The sequence below is a fragment of the Eleutherodactylus coqui genome, chromosome 3, assembly GCF_035609145.1.
Source record: "Eleutherodactylus coqui strain aEleCoq1 chromosome 3, aEleCoq1.hap1, whole genome shotgun sequence".
Taxonomy (NCBI): domain Eukaryota; kingdom Metazoa; phylum Chordata; class Amphibia; order Anura; family Eleutherodactylidae; genus Eleutherodactylus; species Eleutherodactylus coqui.
The window spans coordinates 167807057-167831586 of record NC_089839.1 but is presented as its reverse complement, the minus strand read 5'-3'; the positions used below and the strand labels follow the sequence as shown (position 1 = coordinate 167831586).

The 24530-nt window shown below is 42.5% G+C and overlaps 1 protein-coding gene across 2 annotated transcripts in view; it reads left to right on the top strand.

The window, feature by feature from the left end:
* WNK2 (WNK lysine deficient protein kinase 2) overlaps nt 1-24530 on the top strand; it is a 170811-nt gene that overhangs the window by 108600 nt on the left and 37681 nt on the right. For both annotated transcript variants that reach the window (XM_066596508.1, XM_066596507.1), the window contains exons 10-19: nt 1758-1901; nt 2343-2519; nt 3815-4294; nt 7729-8007; nt 8114-8163; nt 15687-15855; nt 16108-16224; nt 19325-19495; nt 23135-23180; nt 23286-23396. In XM_066596508.1, coding sequence (XP_066452605.1) covers nt 1758-1901; nt 2343-2519; nt 3815-4294; nt 7729-8007; nt 8114-8163; nt 15687-15855; nt 16108-16224; nt 19325-19495; nt 23135-23180; nt 23286-23396 — 1744 coding nt within the window. The remainder of the gene's footprint in view (nt 1-1757; nt 1902-2342; nt 2520-3814; nt 4295-7728; nt 8008-8113; nt 8164-15686; nt 15856-16107; nt 16225-19324; nt 19496-23134; nt 23181-23285; nt 23397-24530) is intronic.

Sequence of the window (24530 nt, the reverse complement as noted above, 5' to 3'; positions counted from 1 at the left end):
CCCATAACCTGCGTGATCTGTCGTGATCCCTTGTCTTGAACACAGAGACTTTTACCCCTTCTGTATCCCTTATTGTCATGCAAAACTATTTTGTGATGGTTCTGTCAAGTGTCCTAAAACACCTGCTTATTGTTTAAGTGGTAAAAAAGACGCAGGAGAGAAAATGATCATTCCGTACCATCCTTAGCTAGTGTGCTGCTAAAGCTGCAACTGATTACACATTCAGTGCTGCAAAACCACTCTGCGCCTCTCATTTCCTCTCTGCATGAAGCAATAACCTAGCCAGTTTGATTGAGAGCAGTAATTAAAAAACTTGCACGTTCAGCAAAAACAGGCAACCAATAAATTAGGCATCGAAATGTGGTCTCTCGGACAGAAACCACTCTCCTGGACCTTTTTAGCAGCCAATAATTTCTTCCTGTGATTGTGGCCTGGTAGGCATTTCCTGCCCTTTGCAGAGAGAGAAAGGAACACTTATTATATGCATTAAACTGCCGAAGGTTGCTTGCTGCTCATTTTGAGTTGTTTAATTGGCTCATTTACAGAGCAGATCTTTTAATCACATTTGGCCATGTGCATTCATCTCCTGTCTCCAGATGTCGGTCCAAAAAAGATATTAAATTATTCAAATCGTATGCCGCTGAATATTTAGTATCCATCAGATGGGATTGCCCTGTCTGCTCACGCATGTGTGTGTATCCCACAATCTATTTTTAAGTGGTTGATACAGAACATTTCTCCAAGAGGCGGAAATTAACCTCGGCTCCTGCCGTTTCTCCAGCTGAAGGTTGCTGTGCCAAGACATCAAGCCTCCACGATCTGCCACTTTGATGTTTAAAAAGACAAAGATGGAACAAAAAGTTGACATTTTACAGTTATCTAGTATCGCAAGGAATTTAACTGGGAAGTCGTGGCAGGGCTGGCTTCTGTTCGGCACAGAAATAGTTTACTTACAGTAGGATGGAGAAATACAGAGTTCAAGATATGATGGGTGTATGTTTTCCAGTCAATGGGCGTGTTGAGAGCTAGAGTTTTTATATGATCCGAATTTGTATTTTTGGGAAGCCATGAATTGAAACTTGTAATTTGGTCAAATCCACAATTTGTAAAAAAAAAACTACCCATTTTGTCATTAACAAAACTTCATCTACACAGACCAGGTTGGAGTGACCCACCAGAATATCGGAGGATGCTTCAGAGGGCTCATGTTCTTGCACAATAGTAGGCTCCAAGCTTTCAGCAGAAGACAACCTGATTTGGTGCCATTTTTACTGCTAATCACAATTCTTGAGAACTTGTCAATCAGCCCGAAAGCCTTTTTTAACCATATGATCTATATGCACAATGAAAACCATATAACTTAGGATGTAACTAAAAGTGGATGTGCACACGTTCTGTATATATGAATGGTAGGCCCACAGAATAATTTCCTCTGGTGAGCCCAAGTCATGTCAGCCCGGCACTAAACTGTGTAGATTTGTTTGGTAGGATCCTTACACTTGAAAGTCCCTTCTATCGTCTGCTTCAAGGACTCGAGAGAAGAAAAAATATCCCCATGTGTAATGTCCTTCCCTTTTAAAAGCTCCCCAAATTTCTACGTTAGAAAATCATAATCATCATGTTTTTACCACTTTTATCCTTTTCTGCACTGTTGGTTATGGTTTCCAGTTTGATGTTTGCACTTAATGTCTGGAGCCCTTACGAAAAAGGTAAGATGTGATGAATCCGATTTTCTAACTACTCAATTTGCTTTCTAGCATGGGGTCTCTAGTGCCCCTACGCTGCACTCTGGAGTCCCACAACATCATTACCAAGACCCAAGCACATCCTACCCGATTGTGCAGCCAACCACCATTGCAACTCTGCAGTTTGGACCTGGCACACCTGTATTATCCAGCCAGGTCAGAAAGTAATCTGTATTTTCCTTATGTTTCACTTGAGTTCGTTATTTCCGCAATCTGTGTATGGGGTAAGGGATTGTCTGTCTAAATGGGAGTTTCTGCTGGGAGCATTATTTCACTGAAGAAAGTAGTGGCTATTGCTCAAGCTCCTTTCCCGAAGGTCTAATAGTTGAAACTAAATATACCTATACTCTATCACCATTATTATAACACTGCTTCCTAGGGACAAGAGCATGGGCATAACCAACAAAATATATTGGATATGAAAAAATCTATTGGTTTATTAGCTGGAAGAGGGATGTTCCAGTGAGCAAACAGGATAAAGTAGATCTCTGATGGTCATGCAAAACTATTTTTTTCCACATATTTTCAGTGTTTTTGGTACTTACTAAAATACTTGTATGTTTGTTTGTTTTTTTTCTTTTTTTTTTTGCCCAACAGCAGCCAGTTCAACACCAAGCGATTCTGCAGCAAATTCCAGCTGGGCAAACGGTCTGTCCAATGCAAGCTGCCCCCCATACGTACCCACAGTACCAGCCCCCGCTCAGTCCAGCACCGCTGAAACCTCTACAGATCTCCACTGTACCTTTGCAACAGCACCAGGTACCTGTATCCCAGGTACAGCCATTTAAATGTATTTTAACGATTTGAGGGGTGTGTGTATTTAAATCTGCTACATACAGAACTACGAAAGCAGCTATTTTTGATATGTTTGATGCCTAAAAAATGTGCTTTTAATTTGTTACCCCCTTTCTAAAAATTATTAATTGTGGCACAGAAATATATTAGAGTTTACAAGAGCTTAAAACTATTGCATCTTTTCTGTGAGCATATCCAGTGAGTGAGTGTCCTCCCGTATTTGGCATTACTAATGCACAGCACTTGTATATCAGTAAAATGAAAGGCTAATAGACTGCAAAAAAAAAAAAGTAAAATAAATGTCCACCTTAAACATCTTTTGATAGGTTCAAAATTCTGCACTCGCCACCTTCTTAAAATACACACAGACTGTATTCGCTGCAGAAGATCTGCATTTATTGGTGCAGAATTCAGGATGGATTTCATCCTTGCATTGCAGAGAGTGAAATCAACACTCAAATGCATAGCACTAATTGATATTCTGTGGATTTAAACTACGCAACATATGTCAATTCCACTGCCAATTCCATGCAGAATTTTCCACACCAGCTTTTATGCCCTACATGAACATTCTCATAAAGTGACCTTCCAGTCCCGGACAAAGAAAGATAGCCACACCAGTTTCTCTGACTACCTGATGCACACTGTAGGTTAGTATACATTGGTAGTCTAAAACCTAGCGCACTGCTCCGACTGGCCAATACTGCTTATATGTGGACAGCTCTGGCCAATGAGGACATCACGTAGAGTCGTAGACTTATACCTACTCTACACAGTCTGCATTAGGTATTTAGAAGCGGTATGGCCATCTTTGTTTCTCCAGGACTGGAGGGTTGCTTTATTTGTAATGGTCGGATTTACAAAAAAATGAGAAGCCGAGCGATAAATCCTCTGCTTAGGCTTAGACATTGTCCCATTATTGAAACGGATCACGGTGAACCAAAATGTATTGCCCAATGACTTGTGCCGCACATGTGGACATACCCTTAATGGGTAAAACATTTAATTACATGCATGAATGATCCTAAACATCTAAATGAACAGTAACCACTTTCATTTACTTAATAGTACAGTGTATTTTTGTGTTTTTTTTGGTGGTTTTTTTATTGCTTTTGTTCTGTTGTAAATTTTGAGTTAATTTTGCATTTCCAAGTGGCATATATCAGCTGACCCTGCCTTGGCTTTATATGAAGCACACAGTTATCATTACAGTTATGTTATGTTGGAATATGTGCAATAATTTTTTTGTTTTGTTTTTGTGCATTGTTTTTCAGCTTCCTCCGTATCCTCTCATTCCAGCAGTTACTCCTCTAACAGGACTCGAGGGCTTCCCTGCCAATCTCTCTGACTTACCTGCTGTCTGTATCACTCCCTGTCAGTATTTCCCTCCAGGTGTGGTTATGCCCAACCTTCCTGTGACTCCCGCGGGGCCCCCAATAGGGCAGATAGTCAACCCACAGTTGGTACTACCCTATGAGACAAACCTTATACCAAATATACAGGTGGCTCCTGTACCTTTACTAACTGTGGCTCCCCCTGGTGGGCCTGGATTACCAATGCCACAACCACTGCATCCCCAAACACAAGTGTACCAGGCCTCCTTTCAACAGATCATTCAGAGTGATGTCCCTTTGGTTCATCACTCGCCAAGTGTTCCGCCCGTGTCACAGCAACCCCATCCACCTCCTCCTCAGTCACATCATCCGAGCATAACCCATCCTCCCGATCAGACTACATCTGGGGCTGGGAATCAGGTAATACTTTGTAAAACCCCTTTAATTTCTGTTTAGTGTCAACTTAGAGATTATGAGAAGCCCAACTCTTTTCGAATACAGGGGCATGGGCAAGGACACGATCGGTAGGTCCGAGAGATCTCAATAGAACAGAGGAAAAACAATGTCATACACATAAAATGTCCTTTGATTCAGAAAGGGCATGCTGGCATGTTCTGGTGGTTAAAACATGTCAGTTGTATGTGGTACATGCTTACATTACATGGGGATGTGAATCCAAGCATCAGAATGTAAAGTAGTGGCTCAATTTGTCTCTAGTTTTAACCAGTTCTCCGGTTTATTGGCTTTTTTTTTTAGAATTTTTTTTTAGAATTTTTTTGCAGTTAGAAGTTGCACAATGATCTCCTCATTTTCTCCAATCATGGCTAGACTTTAGCATTGGGCAATTGCCCTGAAGCCTTCACTATTCGGGGGCCTTTTACTGTCTGCTTGTAAGGGCTTGCTGAGTGGCTCTCTATTCAGGCACAGTGTGGTACTATTTAGCCTGTGCGTCAGATCTATATTTTGTGGCCCTCTTATGTGTTTGCCGTGAGACACTTAAGGTGCTTTTTACATGGGACAATCTGTCGGGCAACAGATGCCCGACAGGTTGTCCCAGCTTTTACACTGGCACAAGCATGGCTGACTAAATGAAGGCGGAGCGGGTCAGGGATCATTTCTGCCCGTCCGCCTCCATTCACAGTAAACAAGCAATCCTTCATAAGTGATTCTTTACACAAAATGATACCATATTGAGTTTTCTGCATGCAGAAACTGAACGACAAACAAGAAGTGAACGACTTCTTGTTCCGTTGGAGCATGCATTTACACTGAGCATTAATCATTCAGATTATCGCTGGATTGCAGGAACTGAACAATAATCATTCCGTGTGAAAGCGCCTGGAGTTATGCAGTGTAGGACAGTGTTTTGTGTGGCCTGTTTTTACTATAGATTCCTAATCATTGCTCTACAGAGCTGTATAAAGGGTCATGCATTGATTTGAAGGAATGCTGCCATCTAATAGGTGGCGCTGCAGAGGTATTGTTCCATCTCCCTTATTTACTGTAGATTGGCACCATATAATGGTTGTACTTATGAAATTGGCAGATCAGAAATTATAGGGCTAATGAGATCGTCGATGGAACAATAATTGAAGTTGGATTATGATTGTATTTCTGGTGAGGGGAAAGAAGCCCAGAAGATGGTATTTGATACATAAATACACCTGGCGATGTGATCTCCTGACGTCATGAAGATCTCATGCATTTTACTGGTTGCCTCTTACACTTTTCACACAGCTACCTGTACGCAGTAAGGGTATGTTCACTCGGATCGGAGATGCTGCCGAGTTTCCAGTGTGGAACTGGCTGGGGAAAATCTGCAGCATTTTTGGTGCAAGCATTGTAGATGGGATTTTAAGAAATCCCATTCCACACTGCAGAGAAAATCTGCAACATGTCAATTGATGATGCAGCTTTTCACCACGGATTTCACAACTTCCAATTAGAGGGTGCAACCATGCCAAAACAAACCCCATTTGGTGCGATCATAGGGGCTCATTCACGCATGTGTATTTTTGGTCTGTATTATGGGCGTAATAGGGACAATCTAAATCCTGTTGATTTTGTATTGGGTTGTTCAAATGTGCAAAAAGCAACATGTGCTATTTTGGCCCGTATCACAGTCCAAAATCGGATTGCATAAAAATGCAGCAAATATGCAGTTGCATACGTATTCACTGTATTTTTATACATGGGTCATAGACCTGTAAAATAGTGACATCATTTGGGCCGCCTTGTGTTCTTTTTCTTTTTTTTTTGCACTGTTGAAAACGCAGTGCATACGCACACAAAAAAAGCATAAGCACAAAATCTGAAAATATATACGCAATAAAAATGCATATTTTATGGACTGAAGTTGCATACCGTGTAAATGAGCCGTTAAGCTACAGTGAAAGCTGAATGTGTAAACCTACCCTAAGATCTAGTTTGCATTCCCAGCACTGTATCATTATACTTGAATAAAAAGGCAGAGTTGCTCATTGGTCCCAACATCCAGGGTACATGTACCAGTCTCTTCTAACTTCATGCCTAGAGAATTGTCCCGTAGTTCCACATATTTCCAATTAGCATGCACCAAAGGTAGTAAGGAGCGGCTGCCGGTAGTTGAGCTGGCTACAGGCCTTGAGTAATTGTCAATGAAACTCTATCTTTCTGGAGTCTATTGAATAAAGGCTGGTTTAGACACAACGATTATCGTTCAAAGAATCTTTTGAGTGATTTTGAGGGATAATCGTTGTATGCTTTTTGCAAGGTGATCGCTCAAACGTTGAGTGATTACCTTACGCTCCAAGCGGGGGATGCTGAAGACAAGCGGGGCCACTTGTCTTCTACATCCCACTTGGAGCACCCGGCTGTTATACAGAGGAGAGCTCCGAGCGGAGGATACAGAGGAGAGCTCCGAGCGGAGGATACAGAAGACAAGCAGCCCAGCTTGTCTTCTGCACCCAACTGTTCTCTGTATGGAGAACAGATGGCTTTGAGCGTGTTTTTTTTTTTAGTGAAAATTGTTGTCTGAAAGGGCCATAAGTATGTCTGCTCTTGGGTAGGGGATTGTTAGGAATATACATCTGGCCGTTATCTTGGGCACTAAAGGAGTTTGATTTCCACCTGCCTGATCCTATTTTTCCTTCTTCCAAACACACAACCTCAGAGGACAATGGAGTGGACTGCACTACTATACACTGACCGCAATCTGTTGTACATAGACAGGTAGATACATTAGTAATGGCTGGTAGTAGAGGACAAGGAAATATATTGAGATATTAAGATTGAGATAAAGATCTCTTTCCTGACTTCCCATGACTTGGGTGTGTTTCTGTAGAGGGAAAGGTCAGCATCTTCTGCACCTCCTAGTAGTACTTGTCCTGCCAGTGGGGCTTCAAGCCATCCAACCTTCTATTCTCTTGACTTAGAATGAGCTGTAAAGTTTGCTAATTACTTAAGCAAAATGTACCACTACTTTACATACATGGCAGACCCTTTATGGAAAGGTGCATGTCAAGAATGTGTTCATAGGTTGAACATCCCCTCTTTAATTACAAAAAAGATCCCTATGCTGTGATATAAGCATGTGTGATCTTTTTTACCTTTTTATTTTTGTATCCTTTTTTTATTTCCATTTTACATTGTCATTTTAGAGATCTGTTAATTTAGCAATTGCATTTAGGAGTTTTATTTTGGGGATTGATATAAATGGTCATTGACGTGTTGAAGCGATGTAATTCCTTTAGAGAAATTGTCTTTTATGCTAATGTGTTTTTTTTTTTATCTTGTAGATGCTAATAGTTGATTAGCAGGCTATGTGTGTTTGACCTTAAAGTGACTTAATCTACATCTGCCCCCGTGTCATACAGGTCATTGGTCTTCCGCAGTATTCAGTGGAACAAGGCACTGCCATGACAATGCCTGTTGCATCAGTGATGTCACCACCTGTGCATCTCCCAAATGATACACCCCCAGTCGTGCAAGGACAAGATCCACTTGCACAAGTATCATACCCACATGCCATAATGGAAGCAAGTTTTGCTGAAAATCCAAGTATGCATATAGGGTCTGGCCTACCACAGCATACTGATCCTCATAACCTAGTCCACTCCTCAACCATCCAGTCATACGCAGAATCCAGTCAAGAGGTGCCTTTTTTTATATTAAAAATTCCTTTCGAGATTACTTTTGGACATAGGCAAATATGACTTTAAAAAAAACTATCTGCCCCTTTTTATTATCACTTTCTTTTAGGAAACTATGTTACAAGAGAATCTTCTGACCTCAAATCAAAGCTGTGACAAGTAAGTGCGTTCTAGCCGATGCACCTAAAATTTTATCAGTGCCTTATATTCTGGGTTTATTAAAGTTTGTGTAGCTGGAAAAGTAAAATCCAAATTGGGTTCTAAAGTCTAGAACTATGTTCCCAAGCTGTTGGCACAAGAGCCATATAGGAATCGCCAAAAGCACAACATAATATCACTGCAGAGTTCACGGATTTGGTTATTTGTGCCTTATTAAATTGTGACCTCGTAGGCCACTCTCACACAGGCGCTTGAAAAAAGTATTTTTTAACGCAGCATTTGCTGCATTGACTGAATCTTGACAGCATTTTCAGCACAGTTATCACATTCTACCACTTTTTCAGCAGAGCACCCCATTCATTTCAATGGGCAAAGCATCACGTTTAAAAACACAGAAAATAGAACAGGCAGCACTTGAAAAACGCAGGGTTAAAAATGCCTCGTTTTAACGCTTGTCTGAGAAGCCCCATTGAAATCACTGGTAGTGATTGACAGAGTTTAGTGCCGCACTGAAAATGCAGCATTAAACGCAGAAGAAAATGACTGTGTGAGAGACTATGGACGCCTTCTGAAGGGCAACTTAAATGCATGTTTTTTGGGCTGATAGTAGTTTTTGCAGTAGAGTTTAATTAAAAATGTTGCACACTTTGCAGTTTCTATATACAGCTGCAGAAGGCAGTCTGCTGCTACAGAAGGTCCCTCAGTAAGGCTGGACTGAAGGCTTAAGCCCCATTTTAGATGCAAAGATGATCACTTAAAAGATAAAGAGAATGACAGTCTGAGCGATCATTTAGCATAAGCTGTTAATGGGCACTAATGCCTATTAGTAACCTATTGGCTTCATTTGCATGTAAATGAGGCTCCCTCTGCGGTATGCAGAGAACAGCAGGTGGCCTGTTATCTTCATACAACCCCTTTTTGTTCTGCCATGGGACTGCAGCTGAAAACAATGTTATCAGCGCTCCAGTGGAGAATCGCAGCATTCGGTCTCTATCGGCTACCCAGTCGAATTATGGATTTTAAACTCAACATAAAATCATTGTTCAGCCGAAAAGCTAACAGTGGTACCATTTACATGCAACGATTATCGCTCAAAAGACATCGTTTGAACGAATTTTTAGAAATAATCTACGATCTGAGAGTTAAAACTGGTGAACGGGTATACGAATGTAACGTTTGTGCGCCCGTTCAGACGGCATGGTCCCCAGCGCATATACGCTGAGGCCATCATGCTGTCACCCCTTCCTGTTTCCTTCCCCTCGCCAGCTCACCTCCTCTCTCTTCCATTCCGACTGATTGCAATGGGAGGGGGCGGGTGTGGAGCTAAGTGCCGCTTCATCCCAACTCCTCCCATTGCTGGCTGTAGATAAGGGGAGGGGGAGCTTAGCTTGCAATGGGAGGGGGCAGGGCGGCACTTGGCTCCGCCCCCTCCCACTGCAATCAGCCAGAGGGGAGGAGAGAAGAGGGAGGGAGTTTAGCAGTCACGCTGCTAAACTCCCTCCCACATCTCTTCTCTGGCCGCTGTCATTGGGTCCCATAGGAGTCTATGGCAGCGGCCGACGTATTCTGGCCCAAAAGATAGTTCCAGGACTATCTTTTGGCCCGAGGTAAAAACGCCCAGCGCTATATTGGCCGGGCGCTTTTACGTCGGTGAAATAAGGCCACGTGATCTGATGCATTTCCCACTAGTGGACCGATATCCGCTCATAGGAAAGAGCCCTAACAAAAATAAACTTTGTGGTCAAAAATTAGCTGAAAACATACAGGTGAGCAGAGGCAAAACAAGTCGTCGGTCCACCCCCAATCACAGATCTCCTTTTAAGACTTTGGGTCCTCTTACATGGAACAATTGTCGGGCACAGAAGCGCTGGATAGTCGTCCCAGGGATGGTCTGTCCTGAGGAGCATTCATGGAGGGGGAGTGTACCGGACGTGACTCCAGCTGCCCACCTCCATTCACAATAGACAGTTGTTCATAGATTAATAACTGCTCGTTTACACAGGCCAATCATCGTCCAGTTTTTTTGCTTGTAGAAAATGAATGACGAATGATAAGGGTGAATTATTCATCGTTCAGTCGCTGCAGGCATTTACACTGAATAATTATCCCTTAGATTCCCACGATCAGTGAGAATCTGGACAATTATCGGCCCACATAAAAGTCACTTATCACTGTATATAAGCACTGAAATCTATGTAGAAGCTGCAGATGACAAAGTGTGCCAAATTTTAAATTAAATTGTAATTGCAAAAATATATCCCGTAAAGCCACAGATGGAGGATCAATCATGAGGCTGAAGGAGCAACGCTAGGGCCACAGGATATTGAAGAGGAATTTAATGGCAAGGCGTTTGAGTCGCACTGACTCCTTTCTCAAGCCCATACAACTAAGATAATGGAACGCATATGTAAAGCCTGAAAGAAGCGCGGGGCAGGTGACATTATGAAGCACATGACGCAAGCCTGACTATGGCGTTTGAATCAGCTGAAATTGCAGATCGTTGAAAGACAATGTACAAACGGATGTGACCTAAGTGTCGAGTAGATACATCTAAATTAAACCTAATAATTCACTCACAATACTAAGAAAACATGAAGCTAAAAACAAATGTATACAAATATACAGCGCTGCCTGGAGAGATCCAGAACGATGCATGCCAGAACAAAGTAGCCATATGTAACAACTACAACAAGATGTGGCTTGAATGCAGTGAATGTGGGAACTCGAAATAGTGAAAGCTAGTTAGAGTGAGATTATGGGTAAAGGCCCATTTAGACCCAACGATTCTTACTCAAAAATCGCTCAAAGCCGTCTTTTGAGCAATAATCGTTGTGTTTAACTGCATTGACCGTGCAGTTTTCGTTAACAAATCGCTGATCATGTCTTTCATCATGCTGAAAGAAAACAATCAGCCTTATCAGCAGTTCACAGCTGGGATACAGCTGGATACTTTTGTTTCAGCTGGTATCCTGCTCTGTGAACACAGCCAGGGTATGAAGAACACAGCGATCCAGCTGTGTTCTTCAGACTCCGCACAGCGCACACAGCTGTATACCAGCTCAGCGCTCTGTAAACACCCGGGGTATAAAGAACACAGCAGTCCAGCTGGATGAAGAGAGCAGCTGGATGCAGAAGACAAGCGGCCCCGTGGGACGGGGGCGGGGCTAATTCTCGGAACTTGGCCCCGCCCCACCTCCTTTCATTGCAAATAGTGCAGAGGGGCAGAGAGGAGGCAGAGAGGGGCAAGAGCTCAGTTCCTGCTCCTGGCTCTTCCCTCCTCCCCCCCCCTGCAGATGAGGGCACCGTATATCGGCTCGGTGTGAAAACCGAGCCGATATACGTTCGTGTGAAGAACCTTAGGACAGCCTTAGAACAGTTTTTTTTTTTTTTTTTTCTTTCTCCTAATTAATTGGAACTGTCTGTAGGGATTGTTTCTAAGCTAGGGGTAATGGTGAGCACTTCTATAGTCCAGATAATTATAGAACATCCACCTGTTTTGAAATGTGTGCTCATTTGTAACTCTCCTACATCGTTAAAATAAATGTGAAGCTCTAAAAAAAAATCAAAAAAAAAAAAAATCAATTGCCTTGGTGGAAAACTGACTTGTGAACCATAATCCAAAAGTAGTATTCATCCACCATGTAAATTCAGAGCCTTGGTTTTTGTCTCCCACTCACAAGTGGAGTTCGTCAATAGAAGAACGATAATGCAGGATATTTTCATCGAAAAGGTGTATAAAGTTCAAAAATGTATGTTTTGAAGATACCCATATATGAGCACGTTGTTAGGAAGAATAAAAGACACGTTCTGCGAGAAATCACGGGGAAGAAAAAACGGCTGTCCGCGCTCCTAGGGATATCAGACTCTGATCCGGGATAATAAATTCCTTTTTTATTGGAAATACATACAAGGATCTGCGAGCAACGCGTTTCAGTAGATACAACTACCTTTCTCAAGCTCTATACAATTACAACTAACGCACAACATAAATAGACCCTAACATATTCACGGAATTAACACAGCTACTTACCACGTAGCTGCATGATTAAAAGGGGGCGTGGTGGCAGCCTCCCAGGTAACTCCATACGTAATCCAGGTAAAACACTAGAAACGCCCTTCAGCGATCCGTGTACTTCAACAAAACTTTATTGGGATCGCTACGGAACAGCAATCTCTCTCCAACAAATGTGCACACCCGCTATGCGCTCGGTTATAAAAAATTAAAATTTAAGTTAAAGTTTAATGAAAGTTTAATGAAATTTTAATTTTTATAACCGAGCGCATAGCGGGTGTGCACATTTGTTGGAGAGAGATTGCTGTCCCGTAGCGATCCCAATAAAGTTTTGTTGAAGTACACGGATCGCTGAAGGGCGTTTCTAGTGTTTTACCTGGATTACGTATGGAGTTACCTGGGAGGCTGCCACCACGCCCCCTTTTAATCATGCAGCTACGTTGTAAGTAGCTGTGTTAATTCCGTGAATATGTTAGGGTCTATTTATGTTGTGCGTTAGTTGTAATTGTATAGAGCTTGAGAAAGGTAGTTGTATCTACTGAAACGCGTTGCTCGCAGATCCTTGTATGTATTTCCAATAAAAAAGGAATTTATTATCCTGGATCAGAGTCTGATATCCCTAGGAGCGCGGACAGCCGTTTTTTCTGACCCGTGGTTTACTTGAATTAAGCCCCGGTTATCCGGTGCAGCTTATTTGGATCGTCCTGCTGCTCTCCGACGAAGGTTGGATGGAATAAAGACTATTTTACAAGCGGACTTGGATTGCGGTGTCAGCGAGGTGCCTTTTGCAAGGTATCCTCGCTTGACACCAGGTGAGTTAAATACTCATTTCTATTTTTCTCATGTTAAAATGATATAACATGGTATATTAAAAGCATCAAGGCGCCTCCTTATAACCTATTTGTGTTCTGCGAGAAATGCTCTCTGTGATGTAACCATGCCCAATACACAAAGAGCATTTCTCATGGAATGTTTGTCTTTTATTCTACTTAACAATGCAAATTCATAGCTGTGCTATTGGCACTTGTATTGCGCCATCGTACTCCAATTTATATATGGGCATGTTGGAAAGTACGTTTTTGAACTCTATACACCCCTTTTAGAGAAAATAACCTGTGGTATTCATTATATTAGTATCATTATATTGACTACCTCTTCTTCTTGATCAGTACTACCAGTCCACAATGCAAACCGAGTTTGGAGAAAAAAAGACCGAAAAAAATGAACACAACTTTATTACCACTTCCAATAAAAATTCTCAGTCCATTAGAGAAATATTAAAAAGACATTAACATATTTTAGAGGCTGATTCTCTGCTTAGGGCGCATTCAGACGACCGTATATCGGCTCTGTTTTCACACCCAGCCGATATACGGCGTCTCTCTCTGCAGGGGGAGGAGGCTGGTAGAGTCGGGAGCTGTGCTCTGAGCTCCCGCCCCCTCTCTGCCTCCTCTCCGCCCCTGTGCACTATTTGCCATGAGAGACAGAGGAACAGGGGCGGGTCTAAGTTCCGGGAATTAGCCCCGCACCCGTCCCGCCTCTCCTCATTAAAAATAGTGCAGGGGGATGTAGAGGGGTGGGAGCTCAGAGCACTGCTCCCGGCTATTCCAGCCTCCTCCCCCTGCAGAGAGGGATGCTGTATATCAGCTGGGCGTGAAAACCCAGCCGATATACGGTCGTCTGAATGCACCTTAAGAATCACATCACTGATGATCCCAAACTGTTATTTAGGAGATCCATCAATTTAAGAAACATCCTAGCGCCTGGTCGCAAACATAGAAGAAACCGGAATCAAACCTGTTCTCTTCTCTCGTATGTTCTGTTAGATGTGGCAGAAAACAGTTTGTGCTGTAATAATAAGCATGGTAATTAGGTTTTCCATTCCTCTAATATTGGTGAATCTTTTCCTATATTAAGACGTTGTTGAATTGTGGATCTGAATGTTTAGTTCCCCCAACATACAATAGATTACGAGGACATTGGATAACCTATTCAGCCAATTAAAAAAGCATTGATCTAATATTTCTAAAAAAAATTTCATAGTTTCTCCAGACATTTTTGCACTGCACACTATTCTGACCATACCCAGCTGTGGGTAACCCCCATTGAACGGATACTTGCACACATCTCAAATAGATTCCAGAAGTTGTGACCGCGTGAATCCTATTGGATATAGAAGCTTAACACGTTATATCCGGTGGGATTAAATGAAATGGTAAAAACCAGCATTTTGATTTCTGTGGCTGTTTTATTTGTCACTTACCCAATACCCCCTATTTTCATTCTTCACTAGCCTCTTTTCTTATATATTTGTAATTGTGTGTGTATATATTTTTTTATATCCTCTGTGGAGATAGAGATATATATATATATATATATATATATATATATATATATATATATATATATATATATATATATATATATATATATATATATATATATATATTCTCTCTAATATAATTTTTTTTTTTTTAATATATAGAATCAGACTGGTAGAGTTGGAAGGGTCCTCCAGGGTCATCGGGTCCAACCCCTTTTGTATATATACAGAGCAATTTTATATGGTATTGTTGTGGGGTCTTTTTGACATTCTTTTTCCGGTACCCATGTATACATGGGTATGTACAGTATGTGTGCATGTGCACATATACATACAACGCCATTCTTAAAATGTATTATCCATCATGATTAATTTTTATCATTCAGAACTACAGCTCACTTTATTACATTTCCTCTATGCTGCGTTCTACTGATAGTAGCATTACGTCATCTCCTTATTCTCCTGTTGTAACATTGCGAACAATGTCCTCATTATAGTTTAACTACCAGCAAATTAAGTTGATTGAAATGCCGCGGTCAAGCTTGTATCATGTGCTTCATGACGTCGCTTGCCTCGCGCTTCTGAGGCTTTAGATTTGTCCTCCATGATCCTCCTTGTAGGAGCTTGAGAAAGGAGTTCGTACGACTCAGAAATGCGTTGTCATTAAATTCCTCTTGAGTATCCTGTGGTCTCATCGTTGCTCCTTCATCAACGCCAATTCATCTATGGCTTTTCTGATATATCTTTGAGTTCTGCCCGCCGATACTTCCATAGAAGAGGCTGCAGCTGGGTCACTAACACTACTGGTTGTTGTGCGACTAGCGCAACTATCAGGTGAGGTACATATATTGTATACACCATTTCCATTGAATGGGGACACTGCACATTGAAGTGCTGTTTTTTTTATATCTTTCATATTACAAAACTACCAGCCCAAAATACATGCTTTTAAGTCCAGATTCTGAGCTGCTTTCCATCCCCATGCAGCTTTCAACATGAAAGATGGAAATCTGAAACAGATCCTGTGTGCTGGAAGAAGCGCAGTATGAAAGACGCCCAAGAGAGAACCTGCTCTCAATTTATTGTATTTCGGGATGTTTATATGCTGTATTGTAGTTCGTCTTTAGATATTGAACATGTATTGAATTCTGGGGTTGTGTAAGTAAGAATGCTCCTGTATCTCCTTAGTTATATAGGTTCTGACGCAGCATCTGGAAGAGAAATGAGTGACGGATATGAGGGCATCCATGGCAGCGGTAAACAAGATGGAAAGCCGGCAAGGAAACATCACCGGAGGTCGTCTCGCACTCGCTCCCGGCAGGAAAAGACCAATAAACCCAAACTGACCATACTCAATGTAAGGCAATGCCTAATACAAACCAGTAAGATAGTTTAAATGAGTGTTGTGGTAAACAAAGTATGATGGATTTCTACGTTCTCTTATATCTAATTCTAGAATATCCTGAAATTTCAAATTGACATGAAAAATGATCAAAACACAATTTCTAATACTTGTTGCTGCTGTTTACACAGTTGCCCAGTAGTAGACTCACATATTTTATAGGTTGCTGACTTGTAGTGTGTGTTTTTTGTTTCTTTTTTCACATAGGTGTGTAATACTGGAGACAAAATGGTGGAATGTCAACTGGAAACGCACAACCATAAAATGGTGACCTTTAAATTTGACCTAGATGGTGATGCGCCAGAGGAAATTGCTACATACATGGTAATCCACTTTAATATGAGCTATTGCAATCACAAAATTGTTAGTAAAACTATGCCAAATTCTGGCAGCTACCAAGCCTAAATGCTTACCGCCCTTTCTTGTAACCGTATGCTCAAATATTAATGGAGCTGTGTTGGTGAGCTGTGGGGAGTTTCCCCGGTAATGCATCGGTGTTATCCAATGGATAACGCTGATCGCATAAAGGTAAATAGAAAGTGAAAAAAAGTTAGTTTCAGCTACCCTCATGGATCGGATCCTTGGGGGCAGCTGAGCATACTTGCCCCCTTGCTCCGCGATGTCCCACAGCGATCTGGTCCAGAAAAGACCTGACACTGCCTTCTGAGCATGCGCGCCAGATATGACGTCACGCGCATGATGCCAGAAGGCCCGGGAGACTTGAAATCTCCTGGCTCCCAGCTACTGAAGGTAGCTGGAAGGCAGGAGATGTCACAGGGGACCACGGTGAGCGGTTTACGGGCCGGTAATCGCCATTATACAATGGATAATGGTGATCACGGAGAAGTGAAAAAAAATTGAAAGTTTCTGCTCCCCTCATGGATTGAATCCATGAGGGCAGCTGAAAATACTCCCCTCCTTCCTTCATGATGTCCAACGGCGATCTGGACCTGCCGAGGGCTTCTGCGTATGCGCCAATGTGGCGAGCATGCACAGAAGGCCAGAGAGTCCAGCAATTTTAAAATCTCCCTGCACCCGGCTGTCAAAGATGGCCAAATGCAGGCAGATGTCACTGGGGACCGCTGTATGCGGTTCCCAGTCACATGATCACTTTTATCCATTGGATAACAACGATCATATAAAGTTTAAAAAGTTACTTTTATTTCCCCTTACGGATTGTATTCGTGAGGGAAGATGAAATTAAATACCCAAGGTCACTGGATGGGATCTTTATCCACGGACCTTACCCCGGCTACTGCACATAAGCCCGTCAGCAAAATGGCAGATGCATGTGCAAAAGTCGAGGATTGCCCAGGAAATTTTAAATCTCCCTGATCCTGGCTACCAAAGGTAGCCGAGAGTCTGGAGATTTCACGTGGGGCCACGGTGAGCAGTCCCCAGTCACGTGATCGCCTTTATCCAATGGATAATGGCAATCATGTAAAAGTTTTAAAAAGAAAAATAGTTGAAGTTTCATCTCCCCTCACCGCTGCGATAGGTGAGAGGAGATGAAATGTCTTACCGGAGGCCTCCGTATTTGAACCCCGACGCGATCCTCCTCCATGGACCTTCCCCGGCTTCTGCGCATGTGCCCGCTGGCAAACTGCCGGACACATGCACAGGAGTCTGGAAGAGCCAAAATTTTAAATCTACTTGCTAGTGAGCAGTGGCCTCGTTGAGCAGTTGCTGGTCACGTGATAAAAAGGTAGCCATCTACCAATTAGGCCGGTCTCACAGGATCGGATAAGAATTGCGAATTCTGTAAGCGTTTGATCTGCGTTAATACGTGGTTCAATCAAATGCACGGATTACTCAATTCCGCTCACATTAGCGGGTCGAAATTACATAATCTACTTGCAGAAAACAGGAAGCAGCAGGTTCTATTTTACCGCGGATATCTGCGACATAGAGCCCACTGTGCTCAATGGTCGCGGATATACCCGCAGCCCATATGTAGCTACATTGTGTATGGGCTGCGAGTACCCGCGTCCTTGCTGAGCGACTGCACAGCAAACAAAAGGTGTACTGCTCGTGACTGCCTGTGTGAGTACGCAGTTATGCACACTACATTACGCAGCTGTATGCAGGGCCACGACCAGGCTCACAGCTGAAATATGCTGTGGGCCTCCGCAAGCGGATTCCACATACAGCAGTATGAATCCAGCATTTTTCAGACCGCTACCTGTAATACGTAATTTATGAGAAGCCTCGGGAACGCTAGTCTTCCTGCAGTTCAAGGAGCAGCTTGTTGAGCGCCTTCTGTGTGAGACCGCCGCACCTGGGCAAGCTTACGAAGCCTCCCAGAGCGCCTCTTTTTACACCCCATCCCTGCCGCTGAGGTCAGGAAATACCCCCACAAAAAAGCATGAGAGGAGGGGGGGATACTCGTTTTTATTGTCCCATGTGCCCATCCCAACAAGGCCTCCGTAATGACCCCTTTTTTCAGACATACCACACAGTTTACATTATTACTTTTCTCTATGATTTAGAGAACACCAAAAAGGGTGCGGAGGGGTGGGGGGGGGGGGGGGTATTATTCTTAGGGAGTCAATTTTTTTTTTCTGCACAAGTGGGCAATGGGGCCTGGAATTCAGTTGTGCCCTGCAATCCAACGGGTGTTCCCTCCATTATAGGCATAGCCATATGTCCAGTAACTAGATTAAGGCTACAACGGGTATATCTCTGAGACGGGGCAAACGGGGGGGGGGGGGATCCATTTTGGGGTGCAAGTCTTCATTCACATGTATGCTGTAAAAAAAAAAAAAAAAAAAAAAAGTGTTAAATTGACACAATTTGCTTAGATTAATTCAAAAACTGTGGGGTAAAAATACGCAGTACACCCCTAGATGAATTCGTTAAGGGGTCTAGTTTTCAAAATAGGGTCTTTTTTTGGTGCAATTTTTGATCTAGGAGACCCTATGTGGCTGCCCTTTATTTCCAGTGGGACACCTGTGCTACGATTGGCCCCTTACTCCATTGTACACTATTTTGACCAACTTTTGGGAGAGCACAGGGTTCCCCAAATGTGTGTCTGTATTCCCATACAATGTGGTGGGTTTTGGCTGCATTGGAGACCATCTGGAAGGCAAATTAGTGGACCCCATTTTTCTCCCATAGACTTCCATTGGAGTCGGAATTGCCCATCCCGAAATGAACCAATTATTCTACTAATCGCTCATCACTAATCCCGAACAATACTTGCGCATACCCATGAAAAAAAATCGTATTTCTCTCTCTTTTTAGCAGCGAATGTTCCTGCTGGAGCTTACAGATCATAGATATTGTAGCATGTAATACGAATATGAAATTCAGTAAGATTGCAGCATTTTGTGTTATCACTTTCCTTCAGATTCCAAAGCTTTGTAATTGTGGCAGTGATTGTAACAGCGCTGCCTTCTGCTTTAACATATTTGTATGCTTCCAGGTGGAAAATGAATTCATATTGCAGGCTGAGAAAGAGATTTTCATAGAGCAGATGAAGGATGTTATCGACAAGGCAGAGGACATGCTGAGTGAGGATACAGAAGGGGGAAGAAGCTCTGATCAAGGGGCAAGTCCTCAGCAAACGGACTCCTTCAGGGTCGAAATCAGGGAGGTACAGTGCACATTTATTGTATGGGGCGCTTGATGCTTCTAGTTGGGGATTGCTTGGGACATGTTTATGACATAACAGTATGCCCATAAAGAAATGAACTGCTGTGCACCCCGGCTGTCATCACCTGCCTATCTGAGCCGCATAAATTATACATTTATTGCAAAGTAATTTATTGGGAGCCTGACCACAAAGAAAAGCGGAATGTGCACGGAATAATTCTGACGGTCTACCGGAGTGTCCGCTGCAGCCAGTCTTTACGGAATGATATGCACCTATTGGTGACATTTGAAGAGTTGTAAACCTGCCAAGCCTTGTTTATCTATAAAAACTGAGTAGTAGAATCTAAAAGGCATTGCTGCCTGGCAACATTAGACCTTTTTCTATGATCTGGATAATTAAAAAAAACAAAACTTGCTGGATGAAAATGACCTAACTTGATTCTTAACTGAGTGTTTATAGGCGCCTATAATTTCTATTAATTTCAGTGAAGATTGACAATGTATGTTTGGCCAACAATGAAAACCTAACTGGGACACGCCATTTTTGAATTGTGGGTCTTCCGACTTAATCCGCTTTATACATTTGTTTGGAGGACCCCTTAAACTTGGCTGTACACATTATACTAGGTGATTTTAGAAGGAATACTGCTAAAGTAAAGCTGACTTAGGTTTTTTTTCATGTGTGAACTGTCATACAACAGCAAGAATGACCTGAAAAAGTAAAAGAAATCTTCAAGTTTTACAGATGTTTGAGGTGGGTGCCATTGGTGACACTACAGGTGGAAAGTCAGTAGTTTAGTTTTGCCCTAGACTTATCCTGGCTTATCCTTTTAAAGAGTCCACTGCAACAGAGATGTGGTGGTTTAGTCATCCACAATCAACATCTGTAAGATGCATTAAAGAGAATCTATCGGCTTGGGCATGATGTTATAGAGCTAGAGGTGCCTAGCAGACTGATAAATACTTTTATGGGTAAAGATTCAGTATAATTTGTACTCTACTATTTTATATCTTTGCACATTCTGAGCTGAACAGTCCAATGGGCGGTCCTATCAGTGATTGACAGCTACCACTGTACAGTCATAGACACATAGCTGTCAATCACTGATAAGACCGCCCATTGGACTGCTCAGCTCAGAATATGCAAATATGCAGAGATTTAAAGGAATAAAATACAAGTTAAACTGAATTTTTCCCTCCTGTTCTATAACATATTTAGCAGTTTAGACAGCATGTTCAAGCTGACAGATTCCTTTTAAACCCCTTCCCGCCCCATGACGTAAGGGTACGTCATGGGAGCGGGGTACTTCCCGCTAAATGACGTACCCTTATGTCATGGGGATAGCTCGAGATCATAGCAGATCTCGCGCTATCCCGCAGCAGGAGCCGGCTATCACTTGTAGCCGGCGTCCCGCTGCAACAGCGGGGGGGGGGGGGGGCATCAGAGATGCGCCCCCACCCCCGCTGTTAACCCCTTCCCTGCCACGATTAAGGTAGATCGCGGCAGGGAAAGGGTTTACAGAGGGAGCGCGCTCCCTCTGTGACTCCAGATGGCTCTTGCTATCGCGAGAGCCTGGCTAGTTGCTATGGAAACAGGTCTCCGGATGCTAGCGTCCTGTATTGCCATAGCCTGTAATCGCTATAATAAGCGATAAGGCATGGCAGGAGAGAAGTCCTGCCATGCCTTACCGCAACGATCTGCAGTAAAGTGCTGATGTAAAAGTCCCTCAGAGGGACACAAATGGTATAAAAGAAGAAAAAAAAAAAAAAGTACAAAGAATAAAAATGTAAAAAAAAGGTTAAAAAAAAACCTTTTTTATGCTTTTTCTCATATTCACATTAAAAAATTTTTAAAAATTAAAAATCCCACATATTTTGGTATTGACGCGTCCGTAACGACGTGTACAATACATTTTTGCTGCATATTGAACGCTTTTAAAAAAATTTAAAAAAAATCTGTGCCAGAATTGATGCATTTTCTCTCCCTACAATCATAAAAAAATAAGTTTTATAATGTAGTCTATGTAACCAAAAATGGTACCAATAAAAACTACAGTTCGCCGCGCAAAAAACAAGCCCTTATACGTCCGCGTCAACGAAAAAATAAAAAAGTTATGGCTTTTGAAAAATGGAGAGGGAAAAAAATAACAAGTCGTTTGGTCCTCAACACCAAAATAGGCCATGTCCTTAAGGGGTTAAAAACTTGTTAAAAGTTCTGTTTTCTCATGCCGTTCTGGCGGTTGTATGTCAATTCATGTGTGAATAAATCTGCTTTTACTTTTGCACCATTCTCGTTGAATCGCCCTGTATAACAGTTGCCAGGATCTGTTGTGAGTGGGGGAATCGACATACCTAATTCTATGTTGCTGTAGGCGATAGACCTGTCGCCAGGGGTTTCTGGCAAAAGCTTATTTACCTCTCCCTCGTTCTCTACAGGTCTGTGGTGGCATCAAGAGAGAGCTGTTTGCCCAATGAGCACTTGACCATCCGCTTTCTCATGTGTATGGCCAGCTTAGAGGGTTTTCCAGGCAAAACAGTTGATGACCTATCAACCTAGGGAGAGGTCATCCATAATTAATCGCTGGAGACGCGCCGGATACTCTGAGATCTCTTGGTTGCCTGGCCTGCTGCCAGTGCAGCAGGTTGGATGTGTGTCATAGGGAATATGTGCGGAAGTGGTCTAGCTAGCTTCACTCTTATTGAAATCAATCTGAGCTGAAGCCAGCTTATTACACTTCCAGCACTTTCACCTCTGACACCAGAAACGAATGCTTCAGCTCCCGATAATTTTCAATGGCAGTGAAGCCAGCTAGGGTACTTCCATTTCCCTCCCTTTTGACACACGTCCAGTTTTCTGCACCGACAACAGGCCAGGTGATCAGGTCCCCAGTGACTAACTATTGATTTATCCTAAGGATAGGTCATCAATAGTTTTGCTTGAAAAACTCCTTAAACTGTTATGATGAAATAACCAACCACAAACCGAAGTATACCCAAGTGGACAATGAGACACTTGTGACTATCCCAACACATTGTGACATAAGCGGATGCCAAAACTGGTGGCTCGGCACAGTGTTCCACAAATTATTTGAATAATCAAAAAAACAACTGGATGAAAATCTTCTTTTTAATTGGTATAGCAGACAGTCAACCTAGGTTTTGCCCCAAAATGAGTTTTCCTTTCTCCTGTTAGCCCCTTGTCCCTGTGCTTCCCACTGGCACCAGTGTCATCCTCCACAGTTGGGACCACTCCCTACCTAGGTCTCAAACTGTATGTAATGCAGCTGAACTGATTAAGCCGTTTTGCCCCATAACACGTTCTCGTATGCTGTCTGCTGTACCAATTAAAAACTTTCTTCCAGTTTTTTGATTATTCAAATAATTTGTGGAGCGCTGCACAGAGCCACCAATGCTTGGTTTTTGCACTCCTGTACATGCTCATAGTTATTTAGGTGGTACGTTCTTTGGTTGGCAGCACCTCCAGACTCTCTGGAACACTCCAGTTTTGGGCCATTTATATTCTACCGTTTTCTGCTTCATCACCTTCTTTCCATTTCACAATAATTACATAATGACTATTTATATGTTTAGTGCACACATTCGATTAAATTGAATTGTTTTTCACTTTTCTCCCCCAAAGGAAAATCCACTCAACCCTGTAAATACCCCAGTATATCAGCAGAATGGTATGAAGTTTTACATTCGTTTTTCTTTTCTTTTTTTTTTTTTTTAAAATAAAATGTCAATTTCCGATATTACTATGCAGTTCTGACAACTATCTGTATCTTTAGTTTTACATACAGGAAAGAGGTGGTTTATCATCTGTCCAGTGAAGGAATGCCCAAGTTCTGCAGAAGTGTCATCACATAATGGTAACCAGGAAATTCAGAATAATGTTGCAGGTAATAATTTGGGTATGCACATGAGTTTTATATTGCACATATATTGAGTATTAGGGTCCCCTATAGCAAAAATCAAAGCTGCCCTACCCTTTGCTGCTGATGGCATGTTAAGTCTCCAGCACTCATAACTTGTAGGGAAGAAGAGCAGCATTTGTATGAGATTCTCTCTTTTGTCTAACTTCTCTCCACTTGTATATTGCAGAGTGTTCATACGGTCAAAATGTATAGAGCTAACATGAGAGGTCTTTCTTTACTAATGTTGAGTGAGCCAAACTAGTCGAGCTCTGTTTCAGATCAAAGTTTGCTAAAAGTTTGATTCGCGCCAAACCTGAGCCACAGGCAGTTTGTCCTGACCGAACCTTAAGGAAGAAGGAATAAAAGACATGGGGACTTGGCAGTTGGCACTATTGGCTTGCAGTATCGTGGTACTAGGTTCAAATCTGACGAAGGGCAACATCTACATGGAGTTTTTATGCTCTCTTATTTCTGTGGGTTTCTTCTCATACTTTCTGCATCAAGCTCCTGCTCACTGTTTATACTTAGACCAACGACAGAGGAAGAAGTCTCCAAATTGCTCTTCTCTGCTCGCCCCACCATCTGCGCTAGCAACCCTCTCCCCTCACACCTTCTCCGATTCTTCTACCCAGTGGTCATCTCCCATCCCAGCGCTATATTCAACCTCCCTCTGACCTCTGGCATCTTTCCCTCTTCTTTCAAACACACCATCATATCCCCACTGCTAAAGAAGCAGCCTCTTGATGCAGATTATTGACTGCAATCCCTGCTAGCCGTCATAAACCGCTCCTGCAGTTATAACGATTCTGCGGTCACACGGCTAAAGGTCTGACCATTGTCTGTGTATAGCATCCCTCACTGTCCACCTTGCCATACCGTGCACATCTCCAGCCCCTTTACCTTCTGTATCCCCCCCCCCCCCCCCATTATCTGTAGTATGTAAGCTCGTTGCAGCAGGGCCCTCACCCCTACTGTTTCCATCAACTGATTACTATGTAACCGTGGTTCTGTAATTTTTGTACTTTTGTCTTTCTGTATTCCCCCTGTCTATGTAGGCGCTGCAGAATATGTTGGCGCTATACAAATAAAGATTATTATTATTATTATTATTGACGTGAC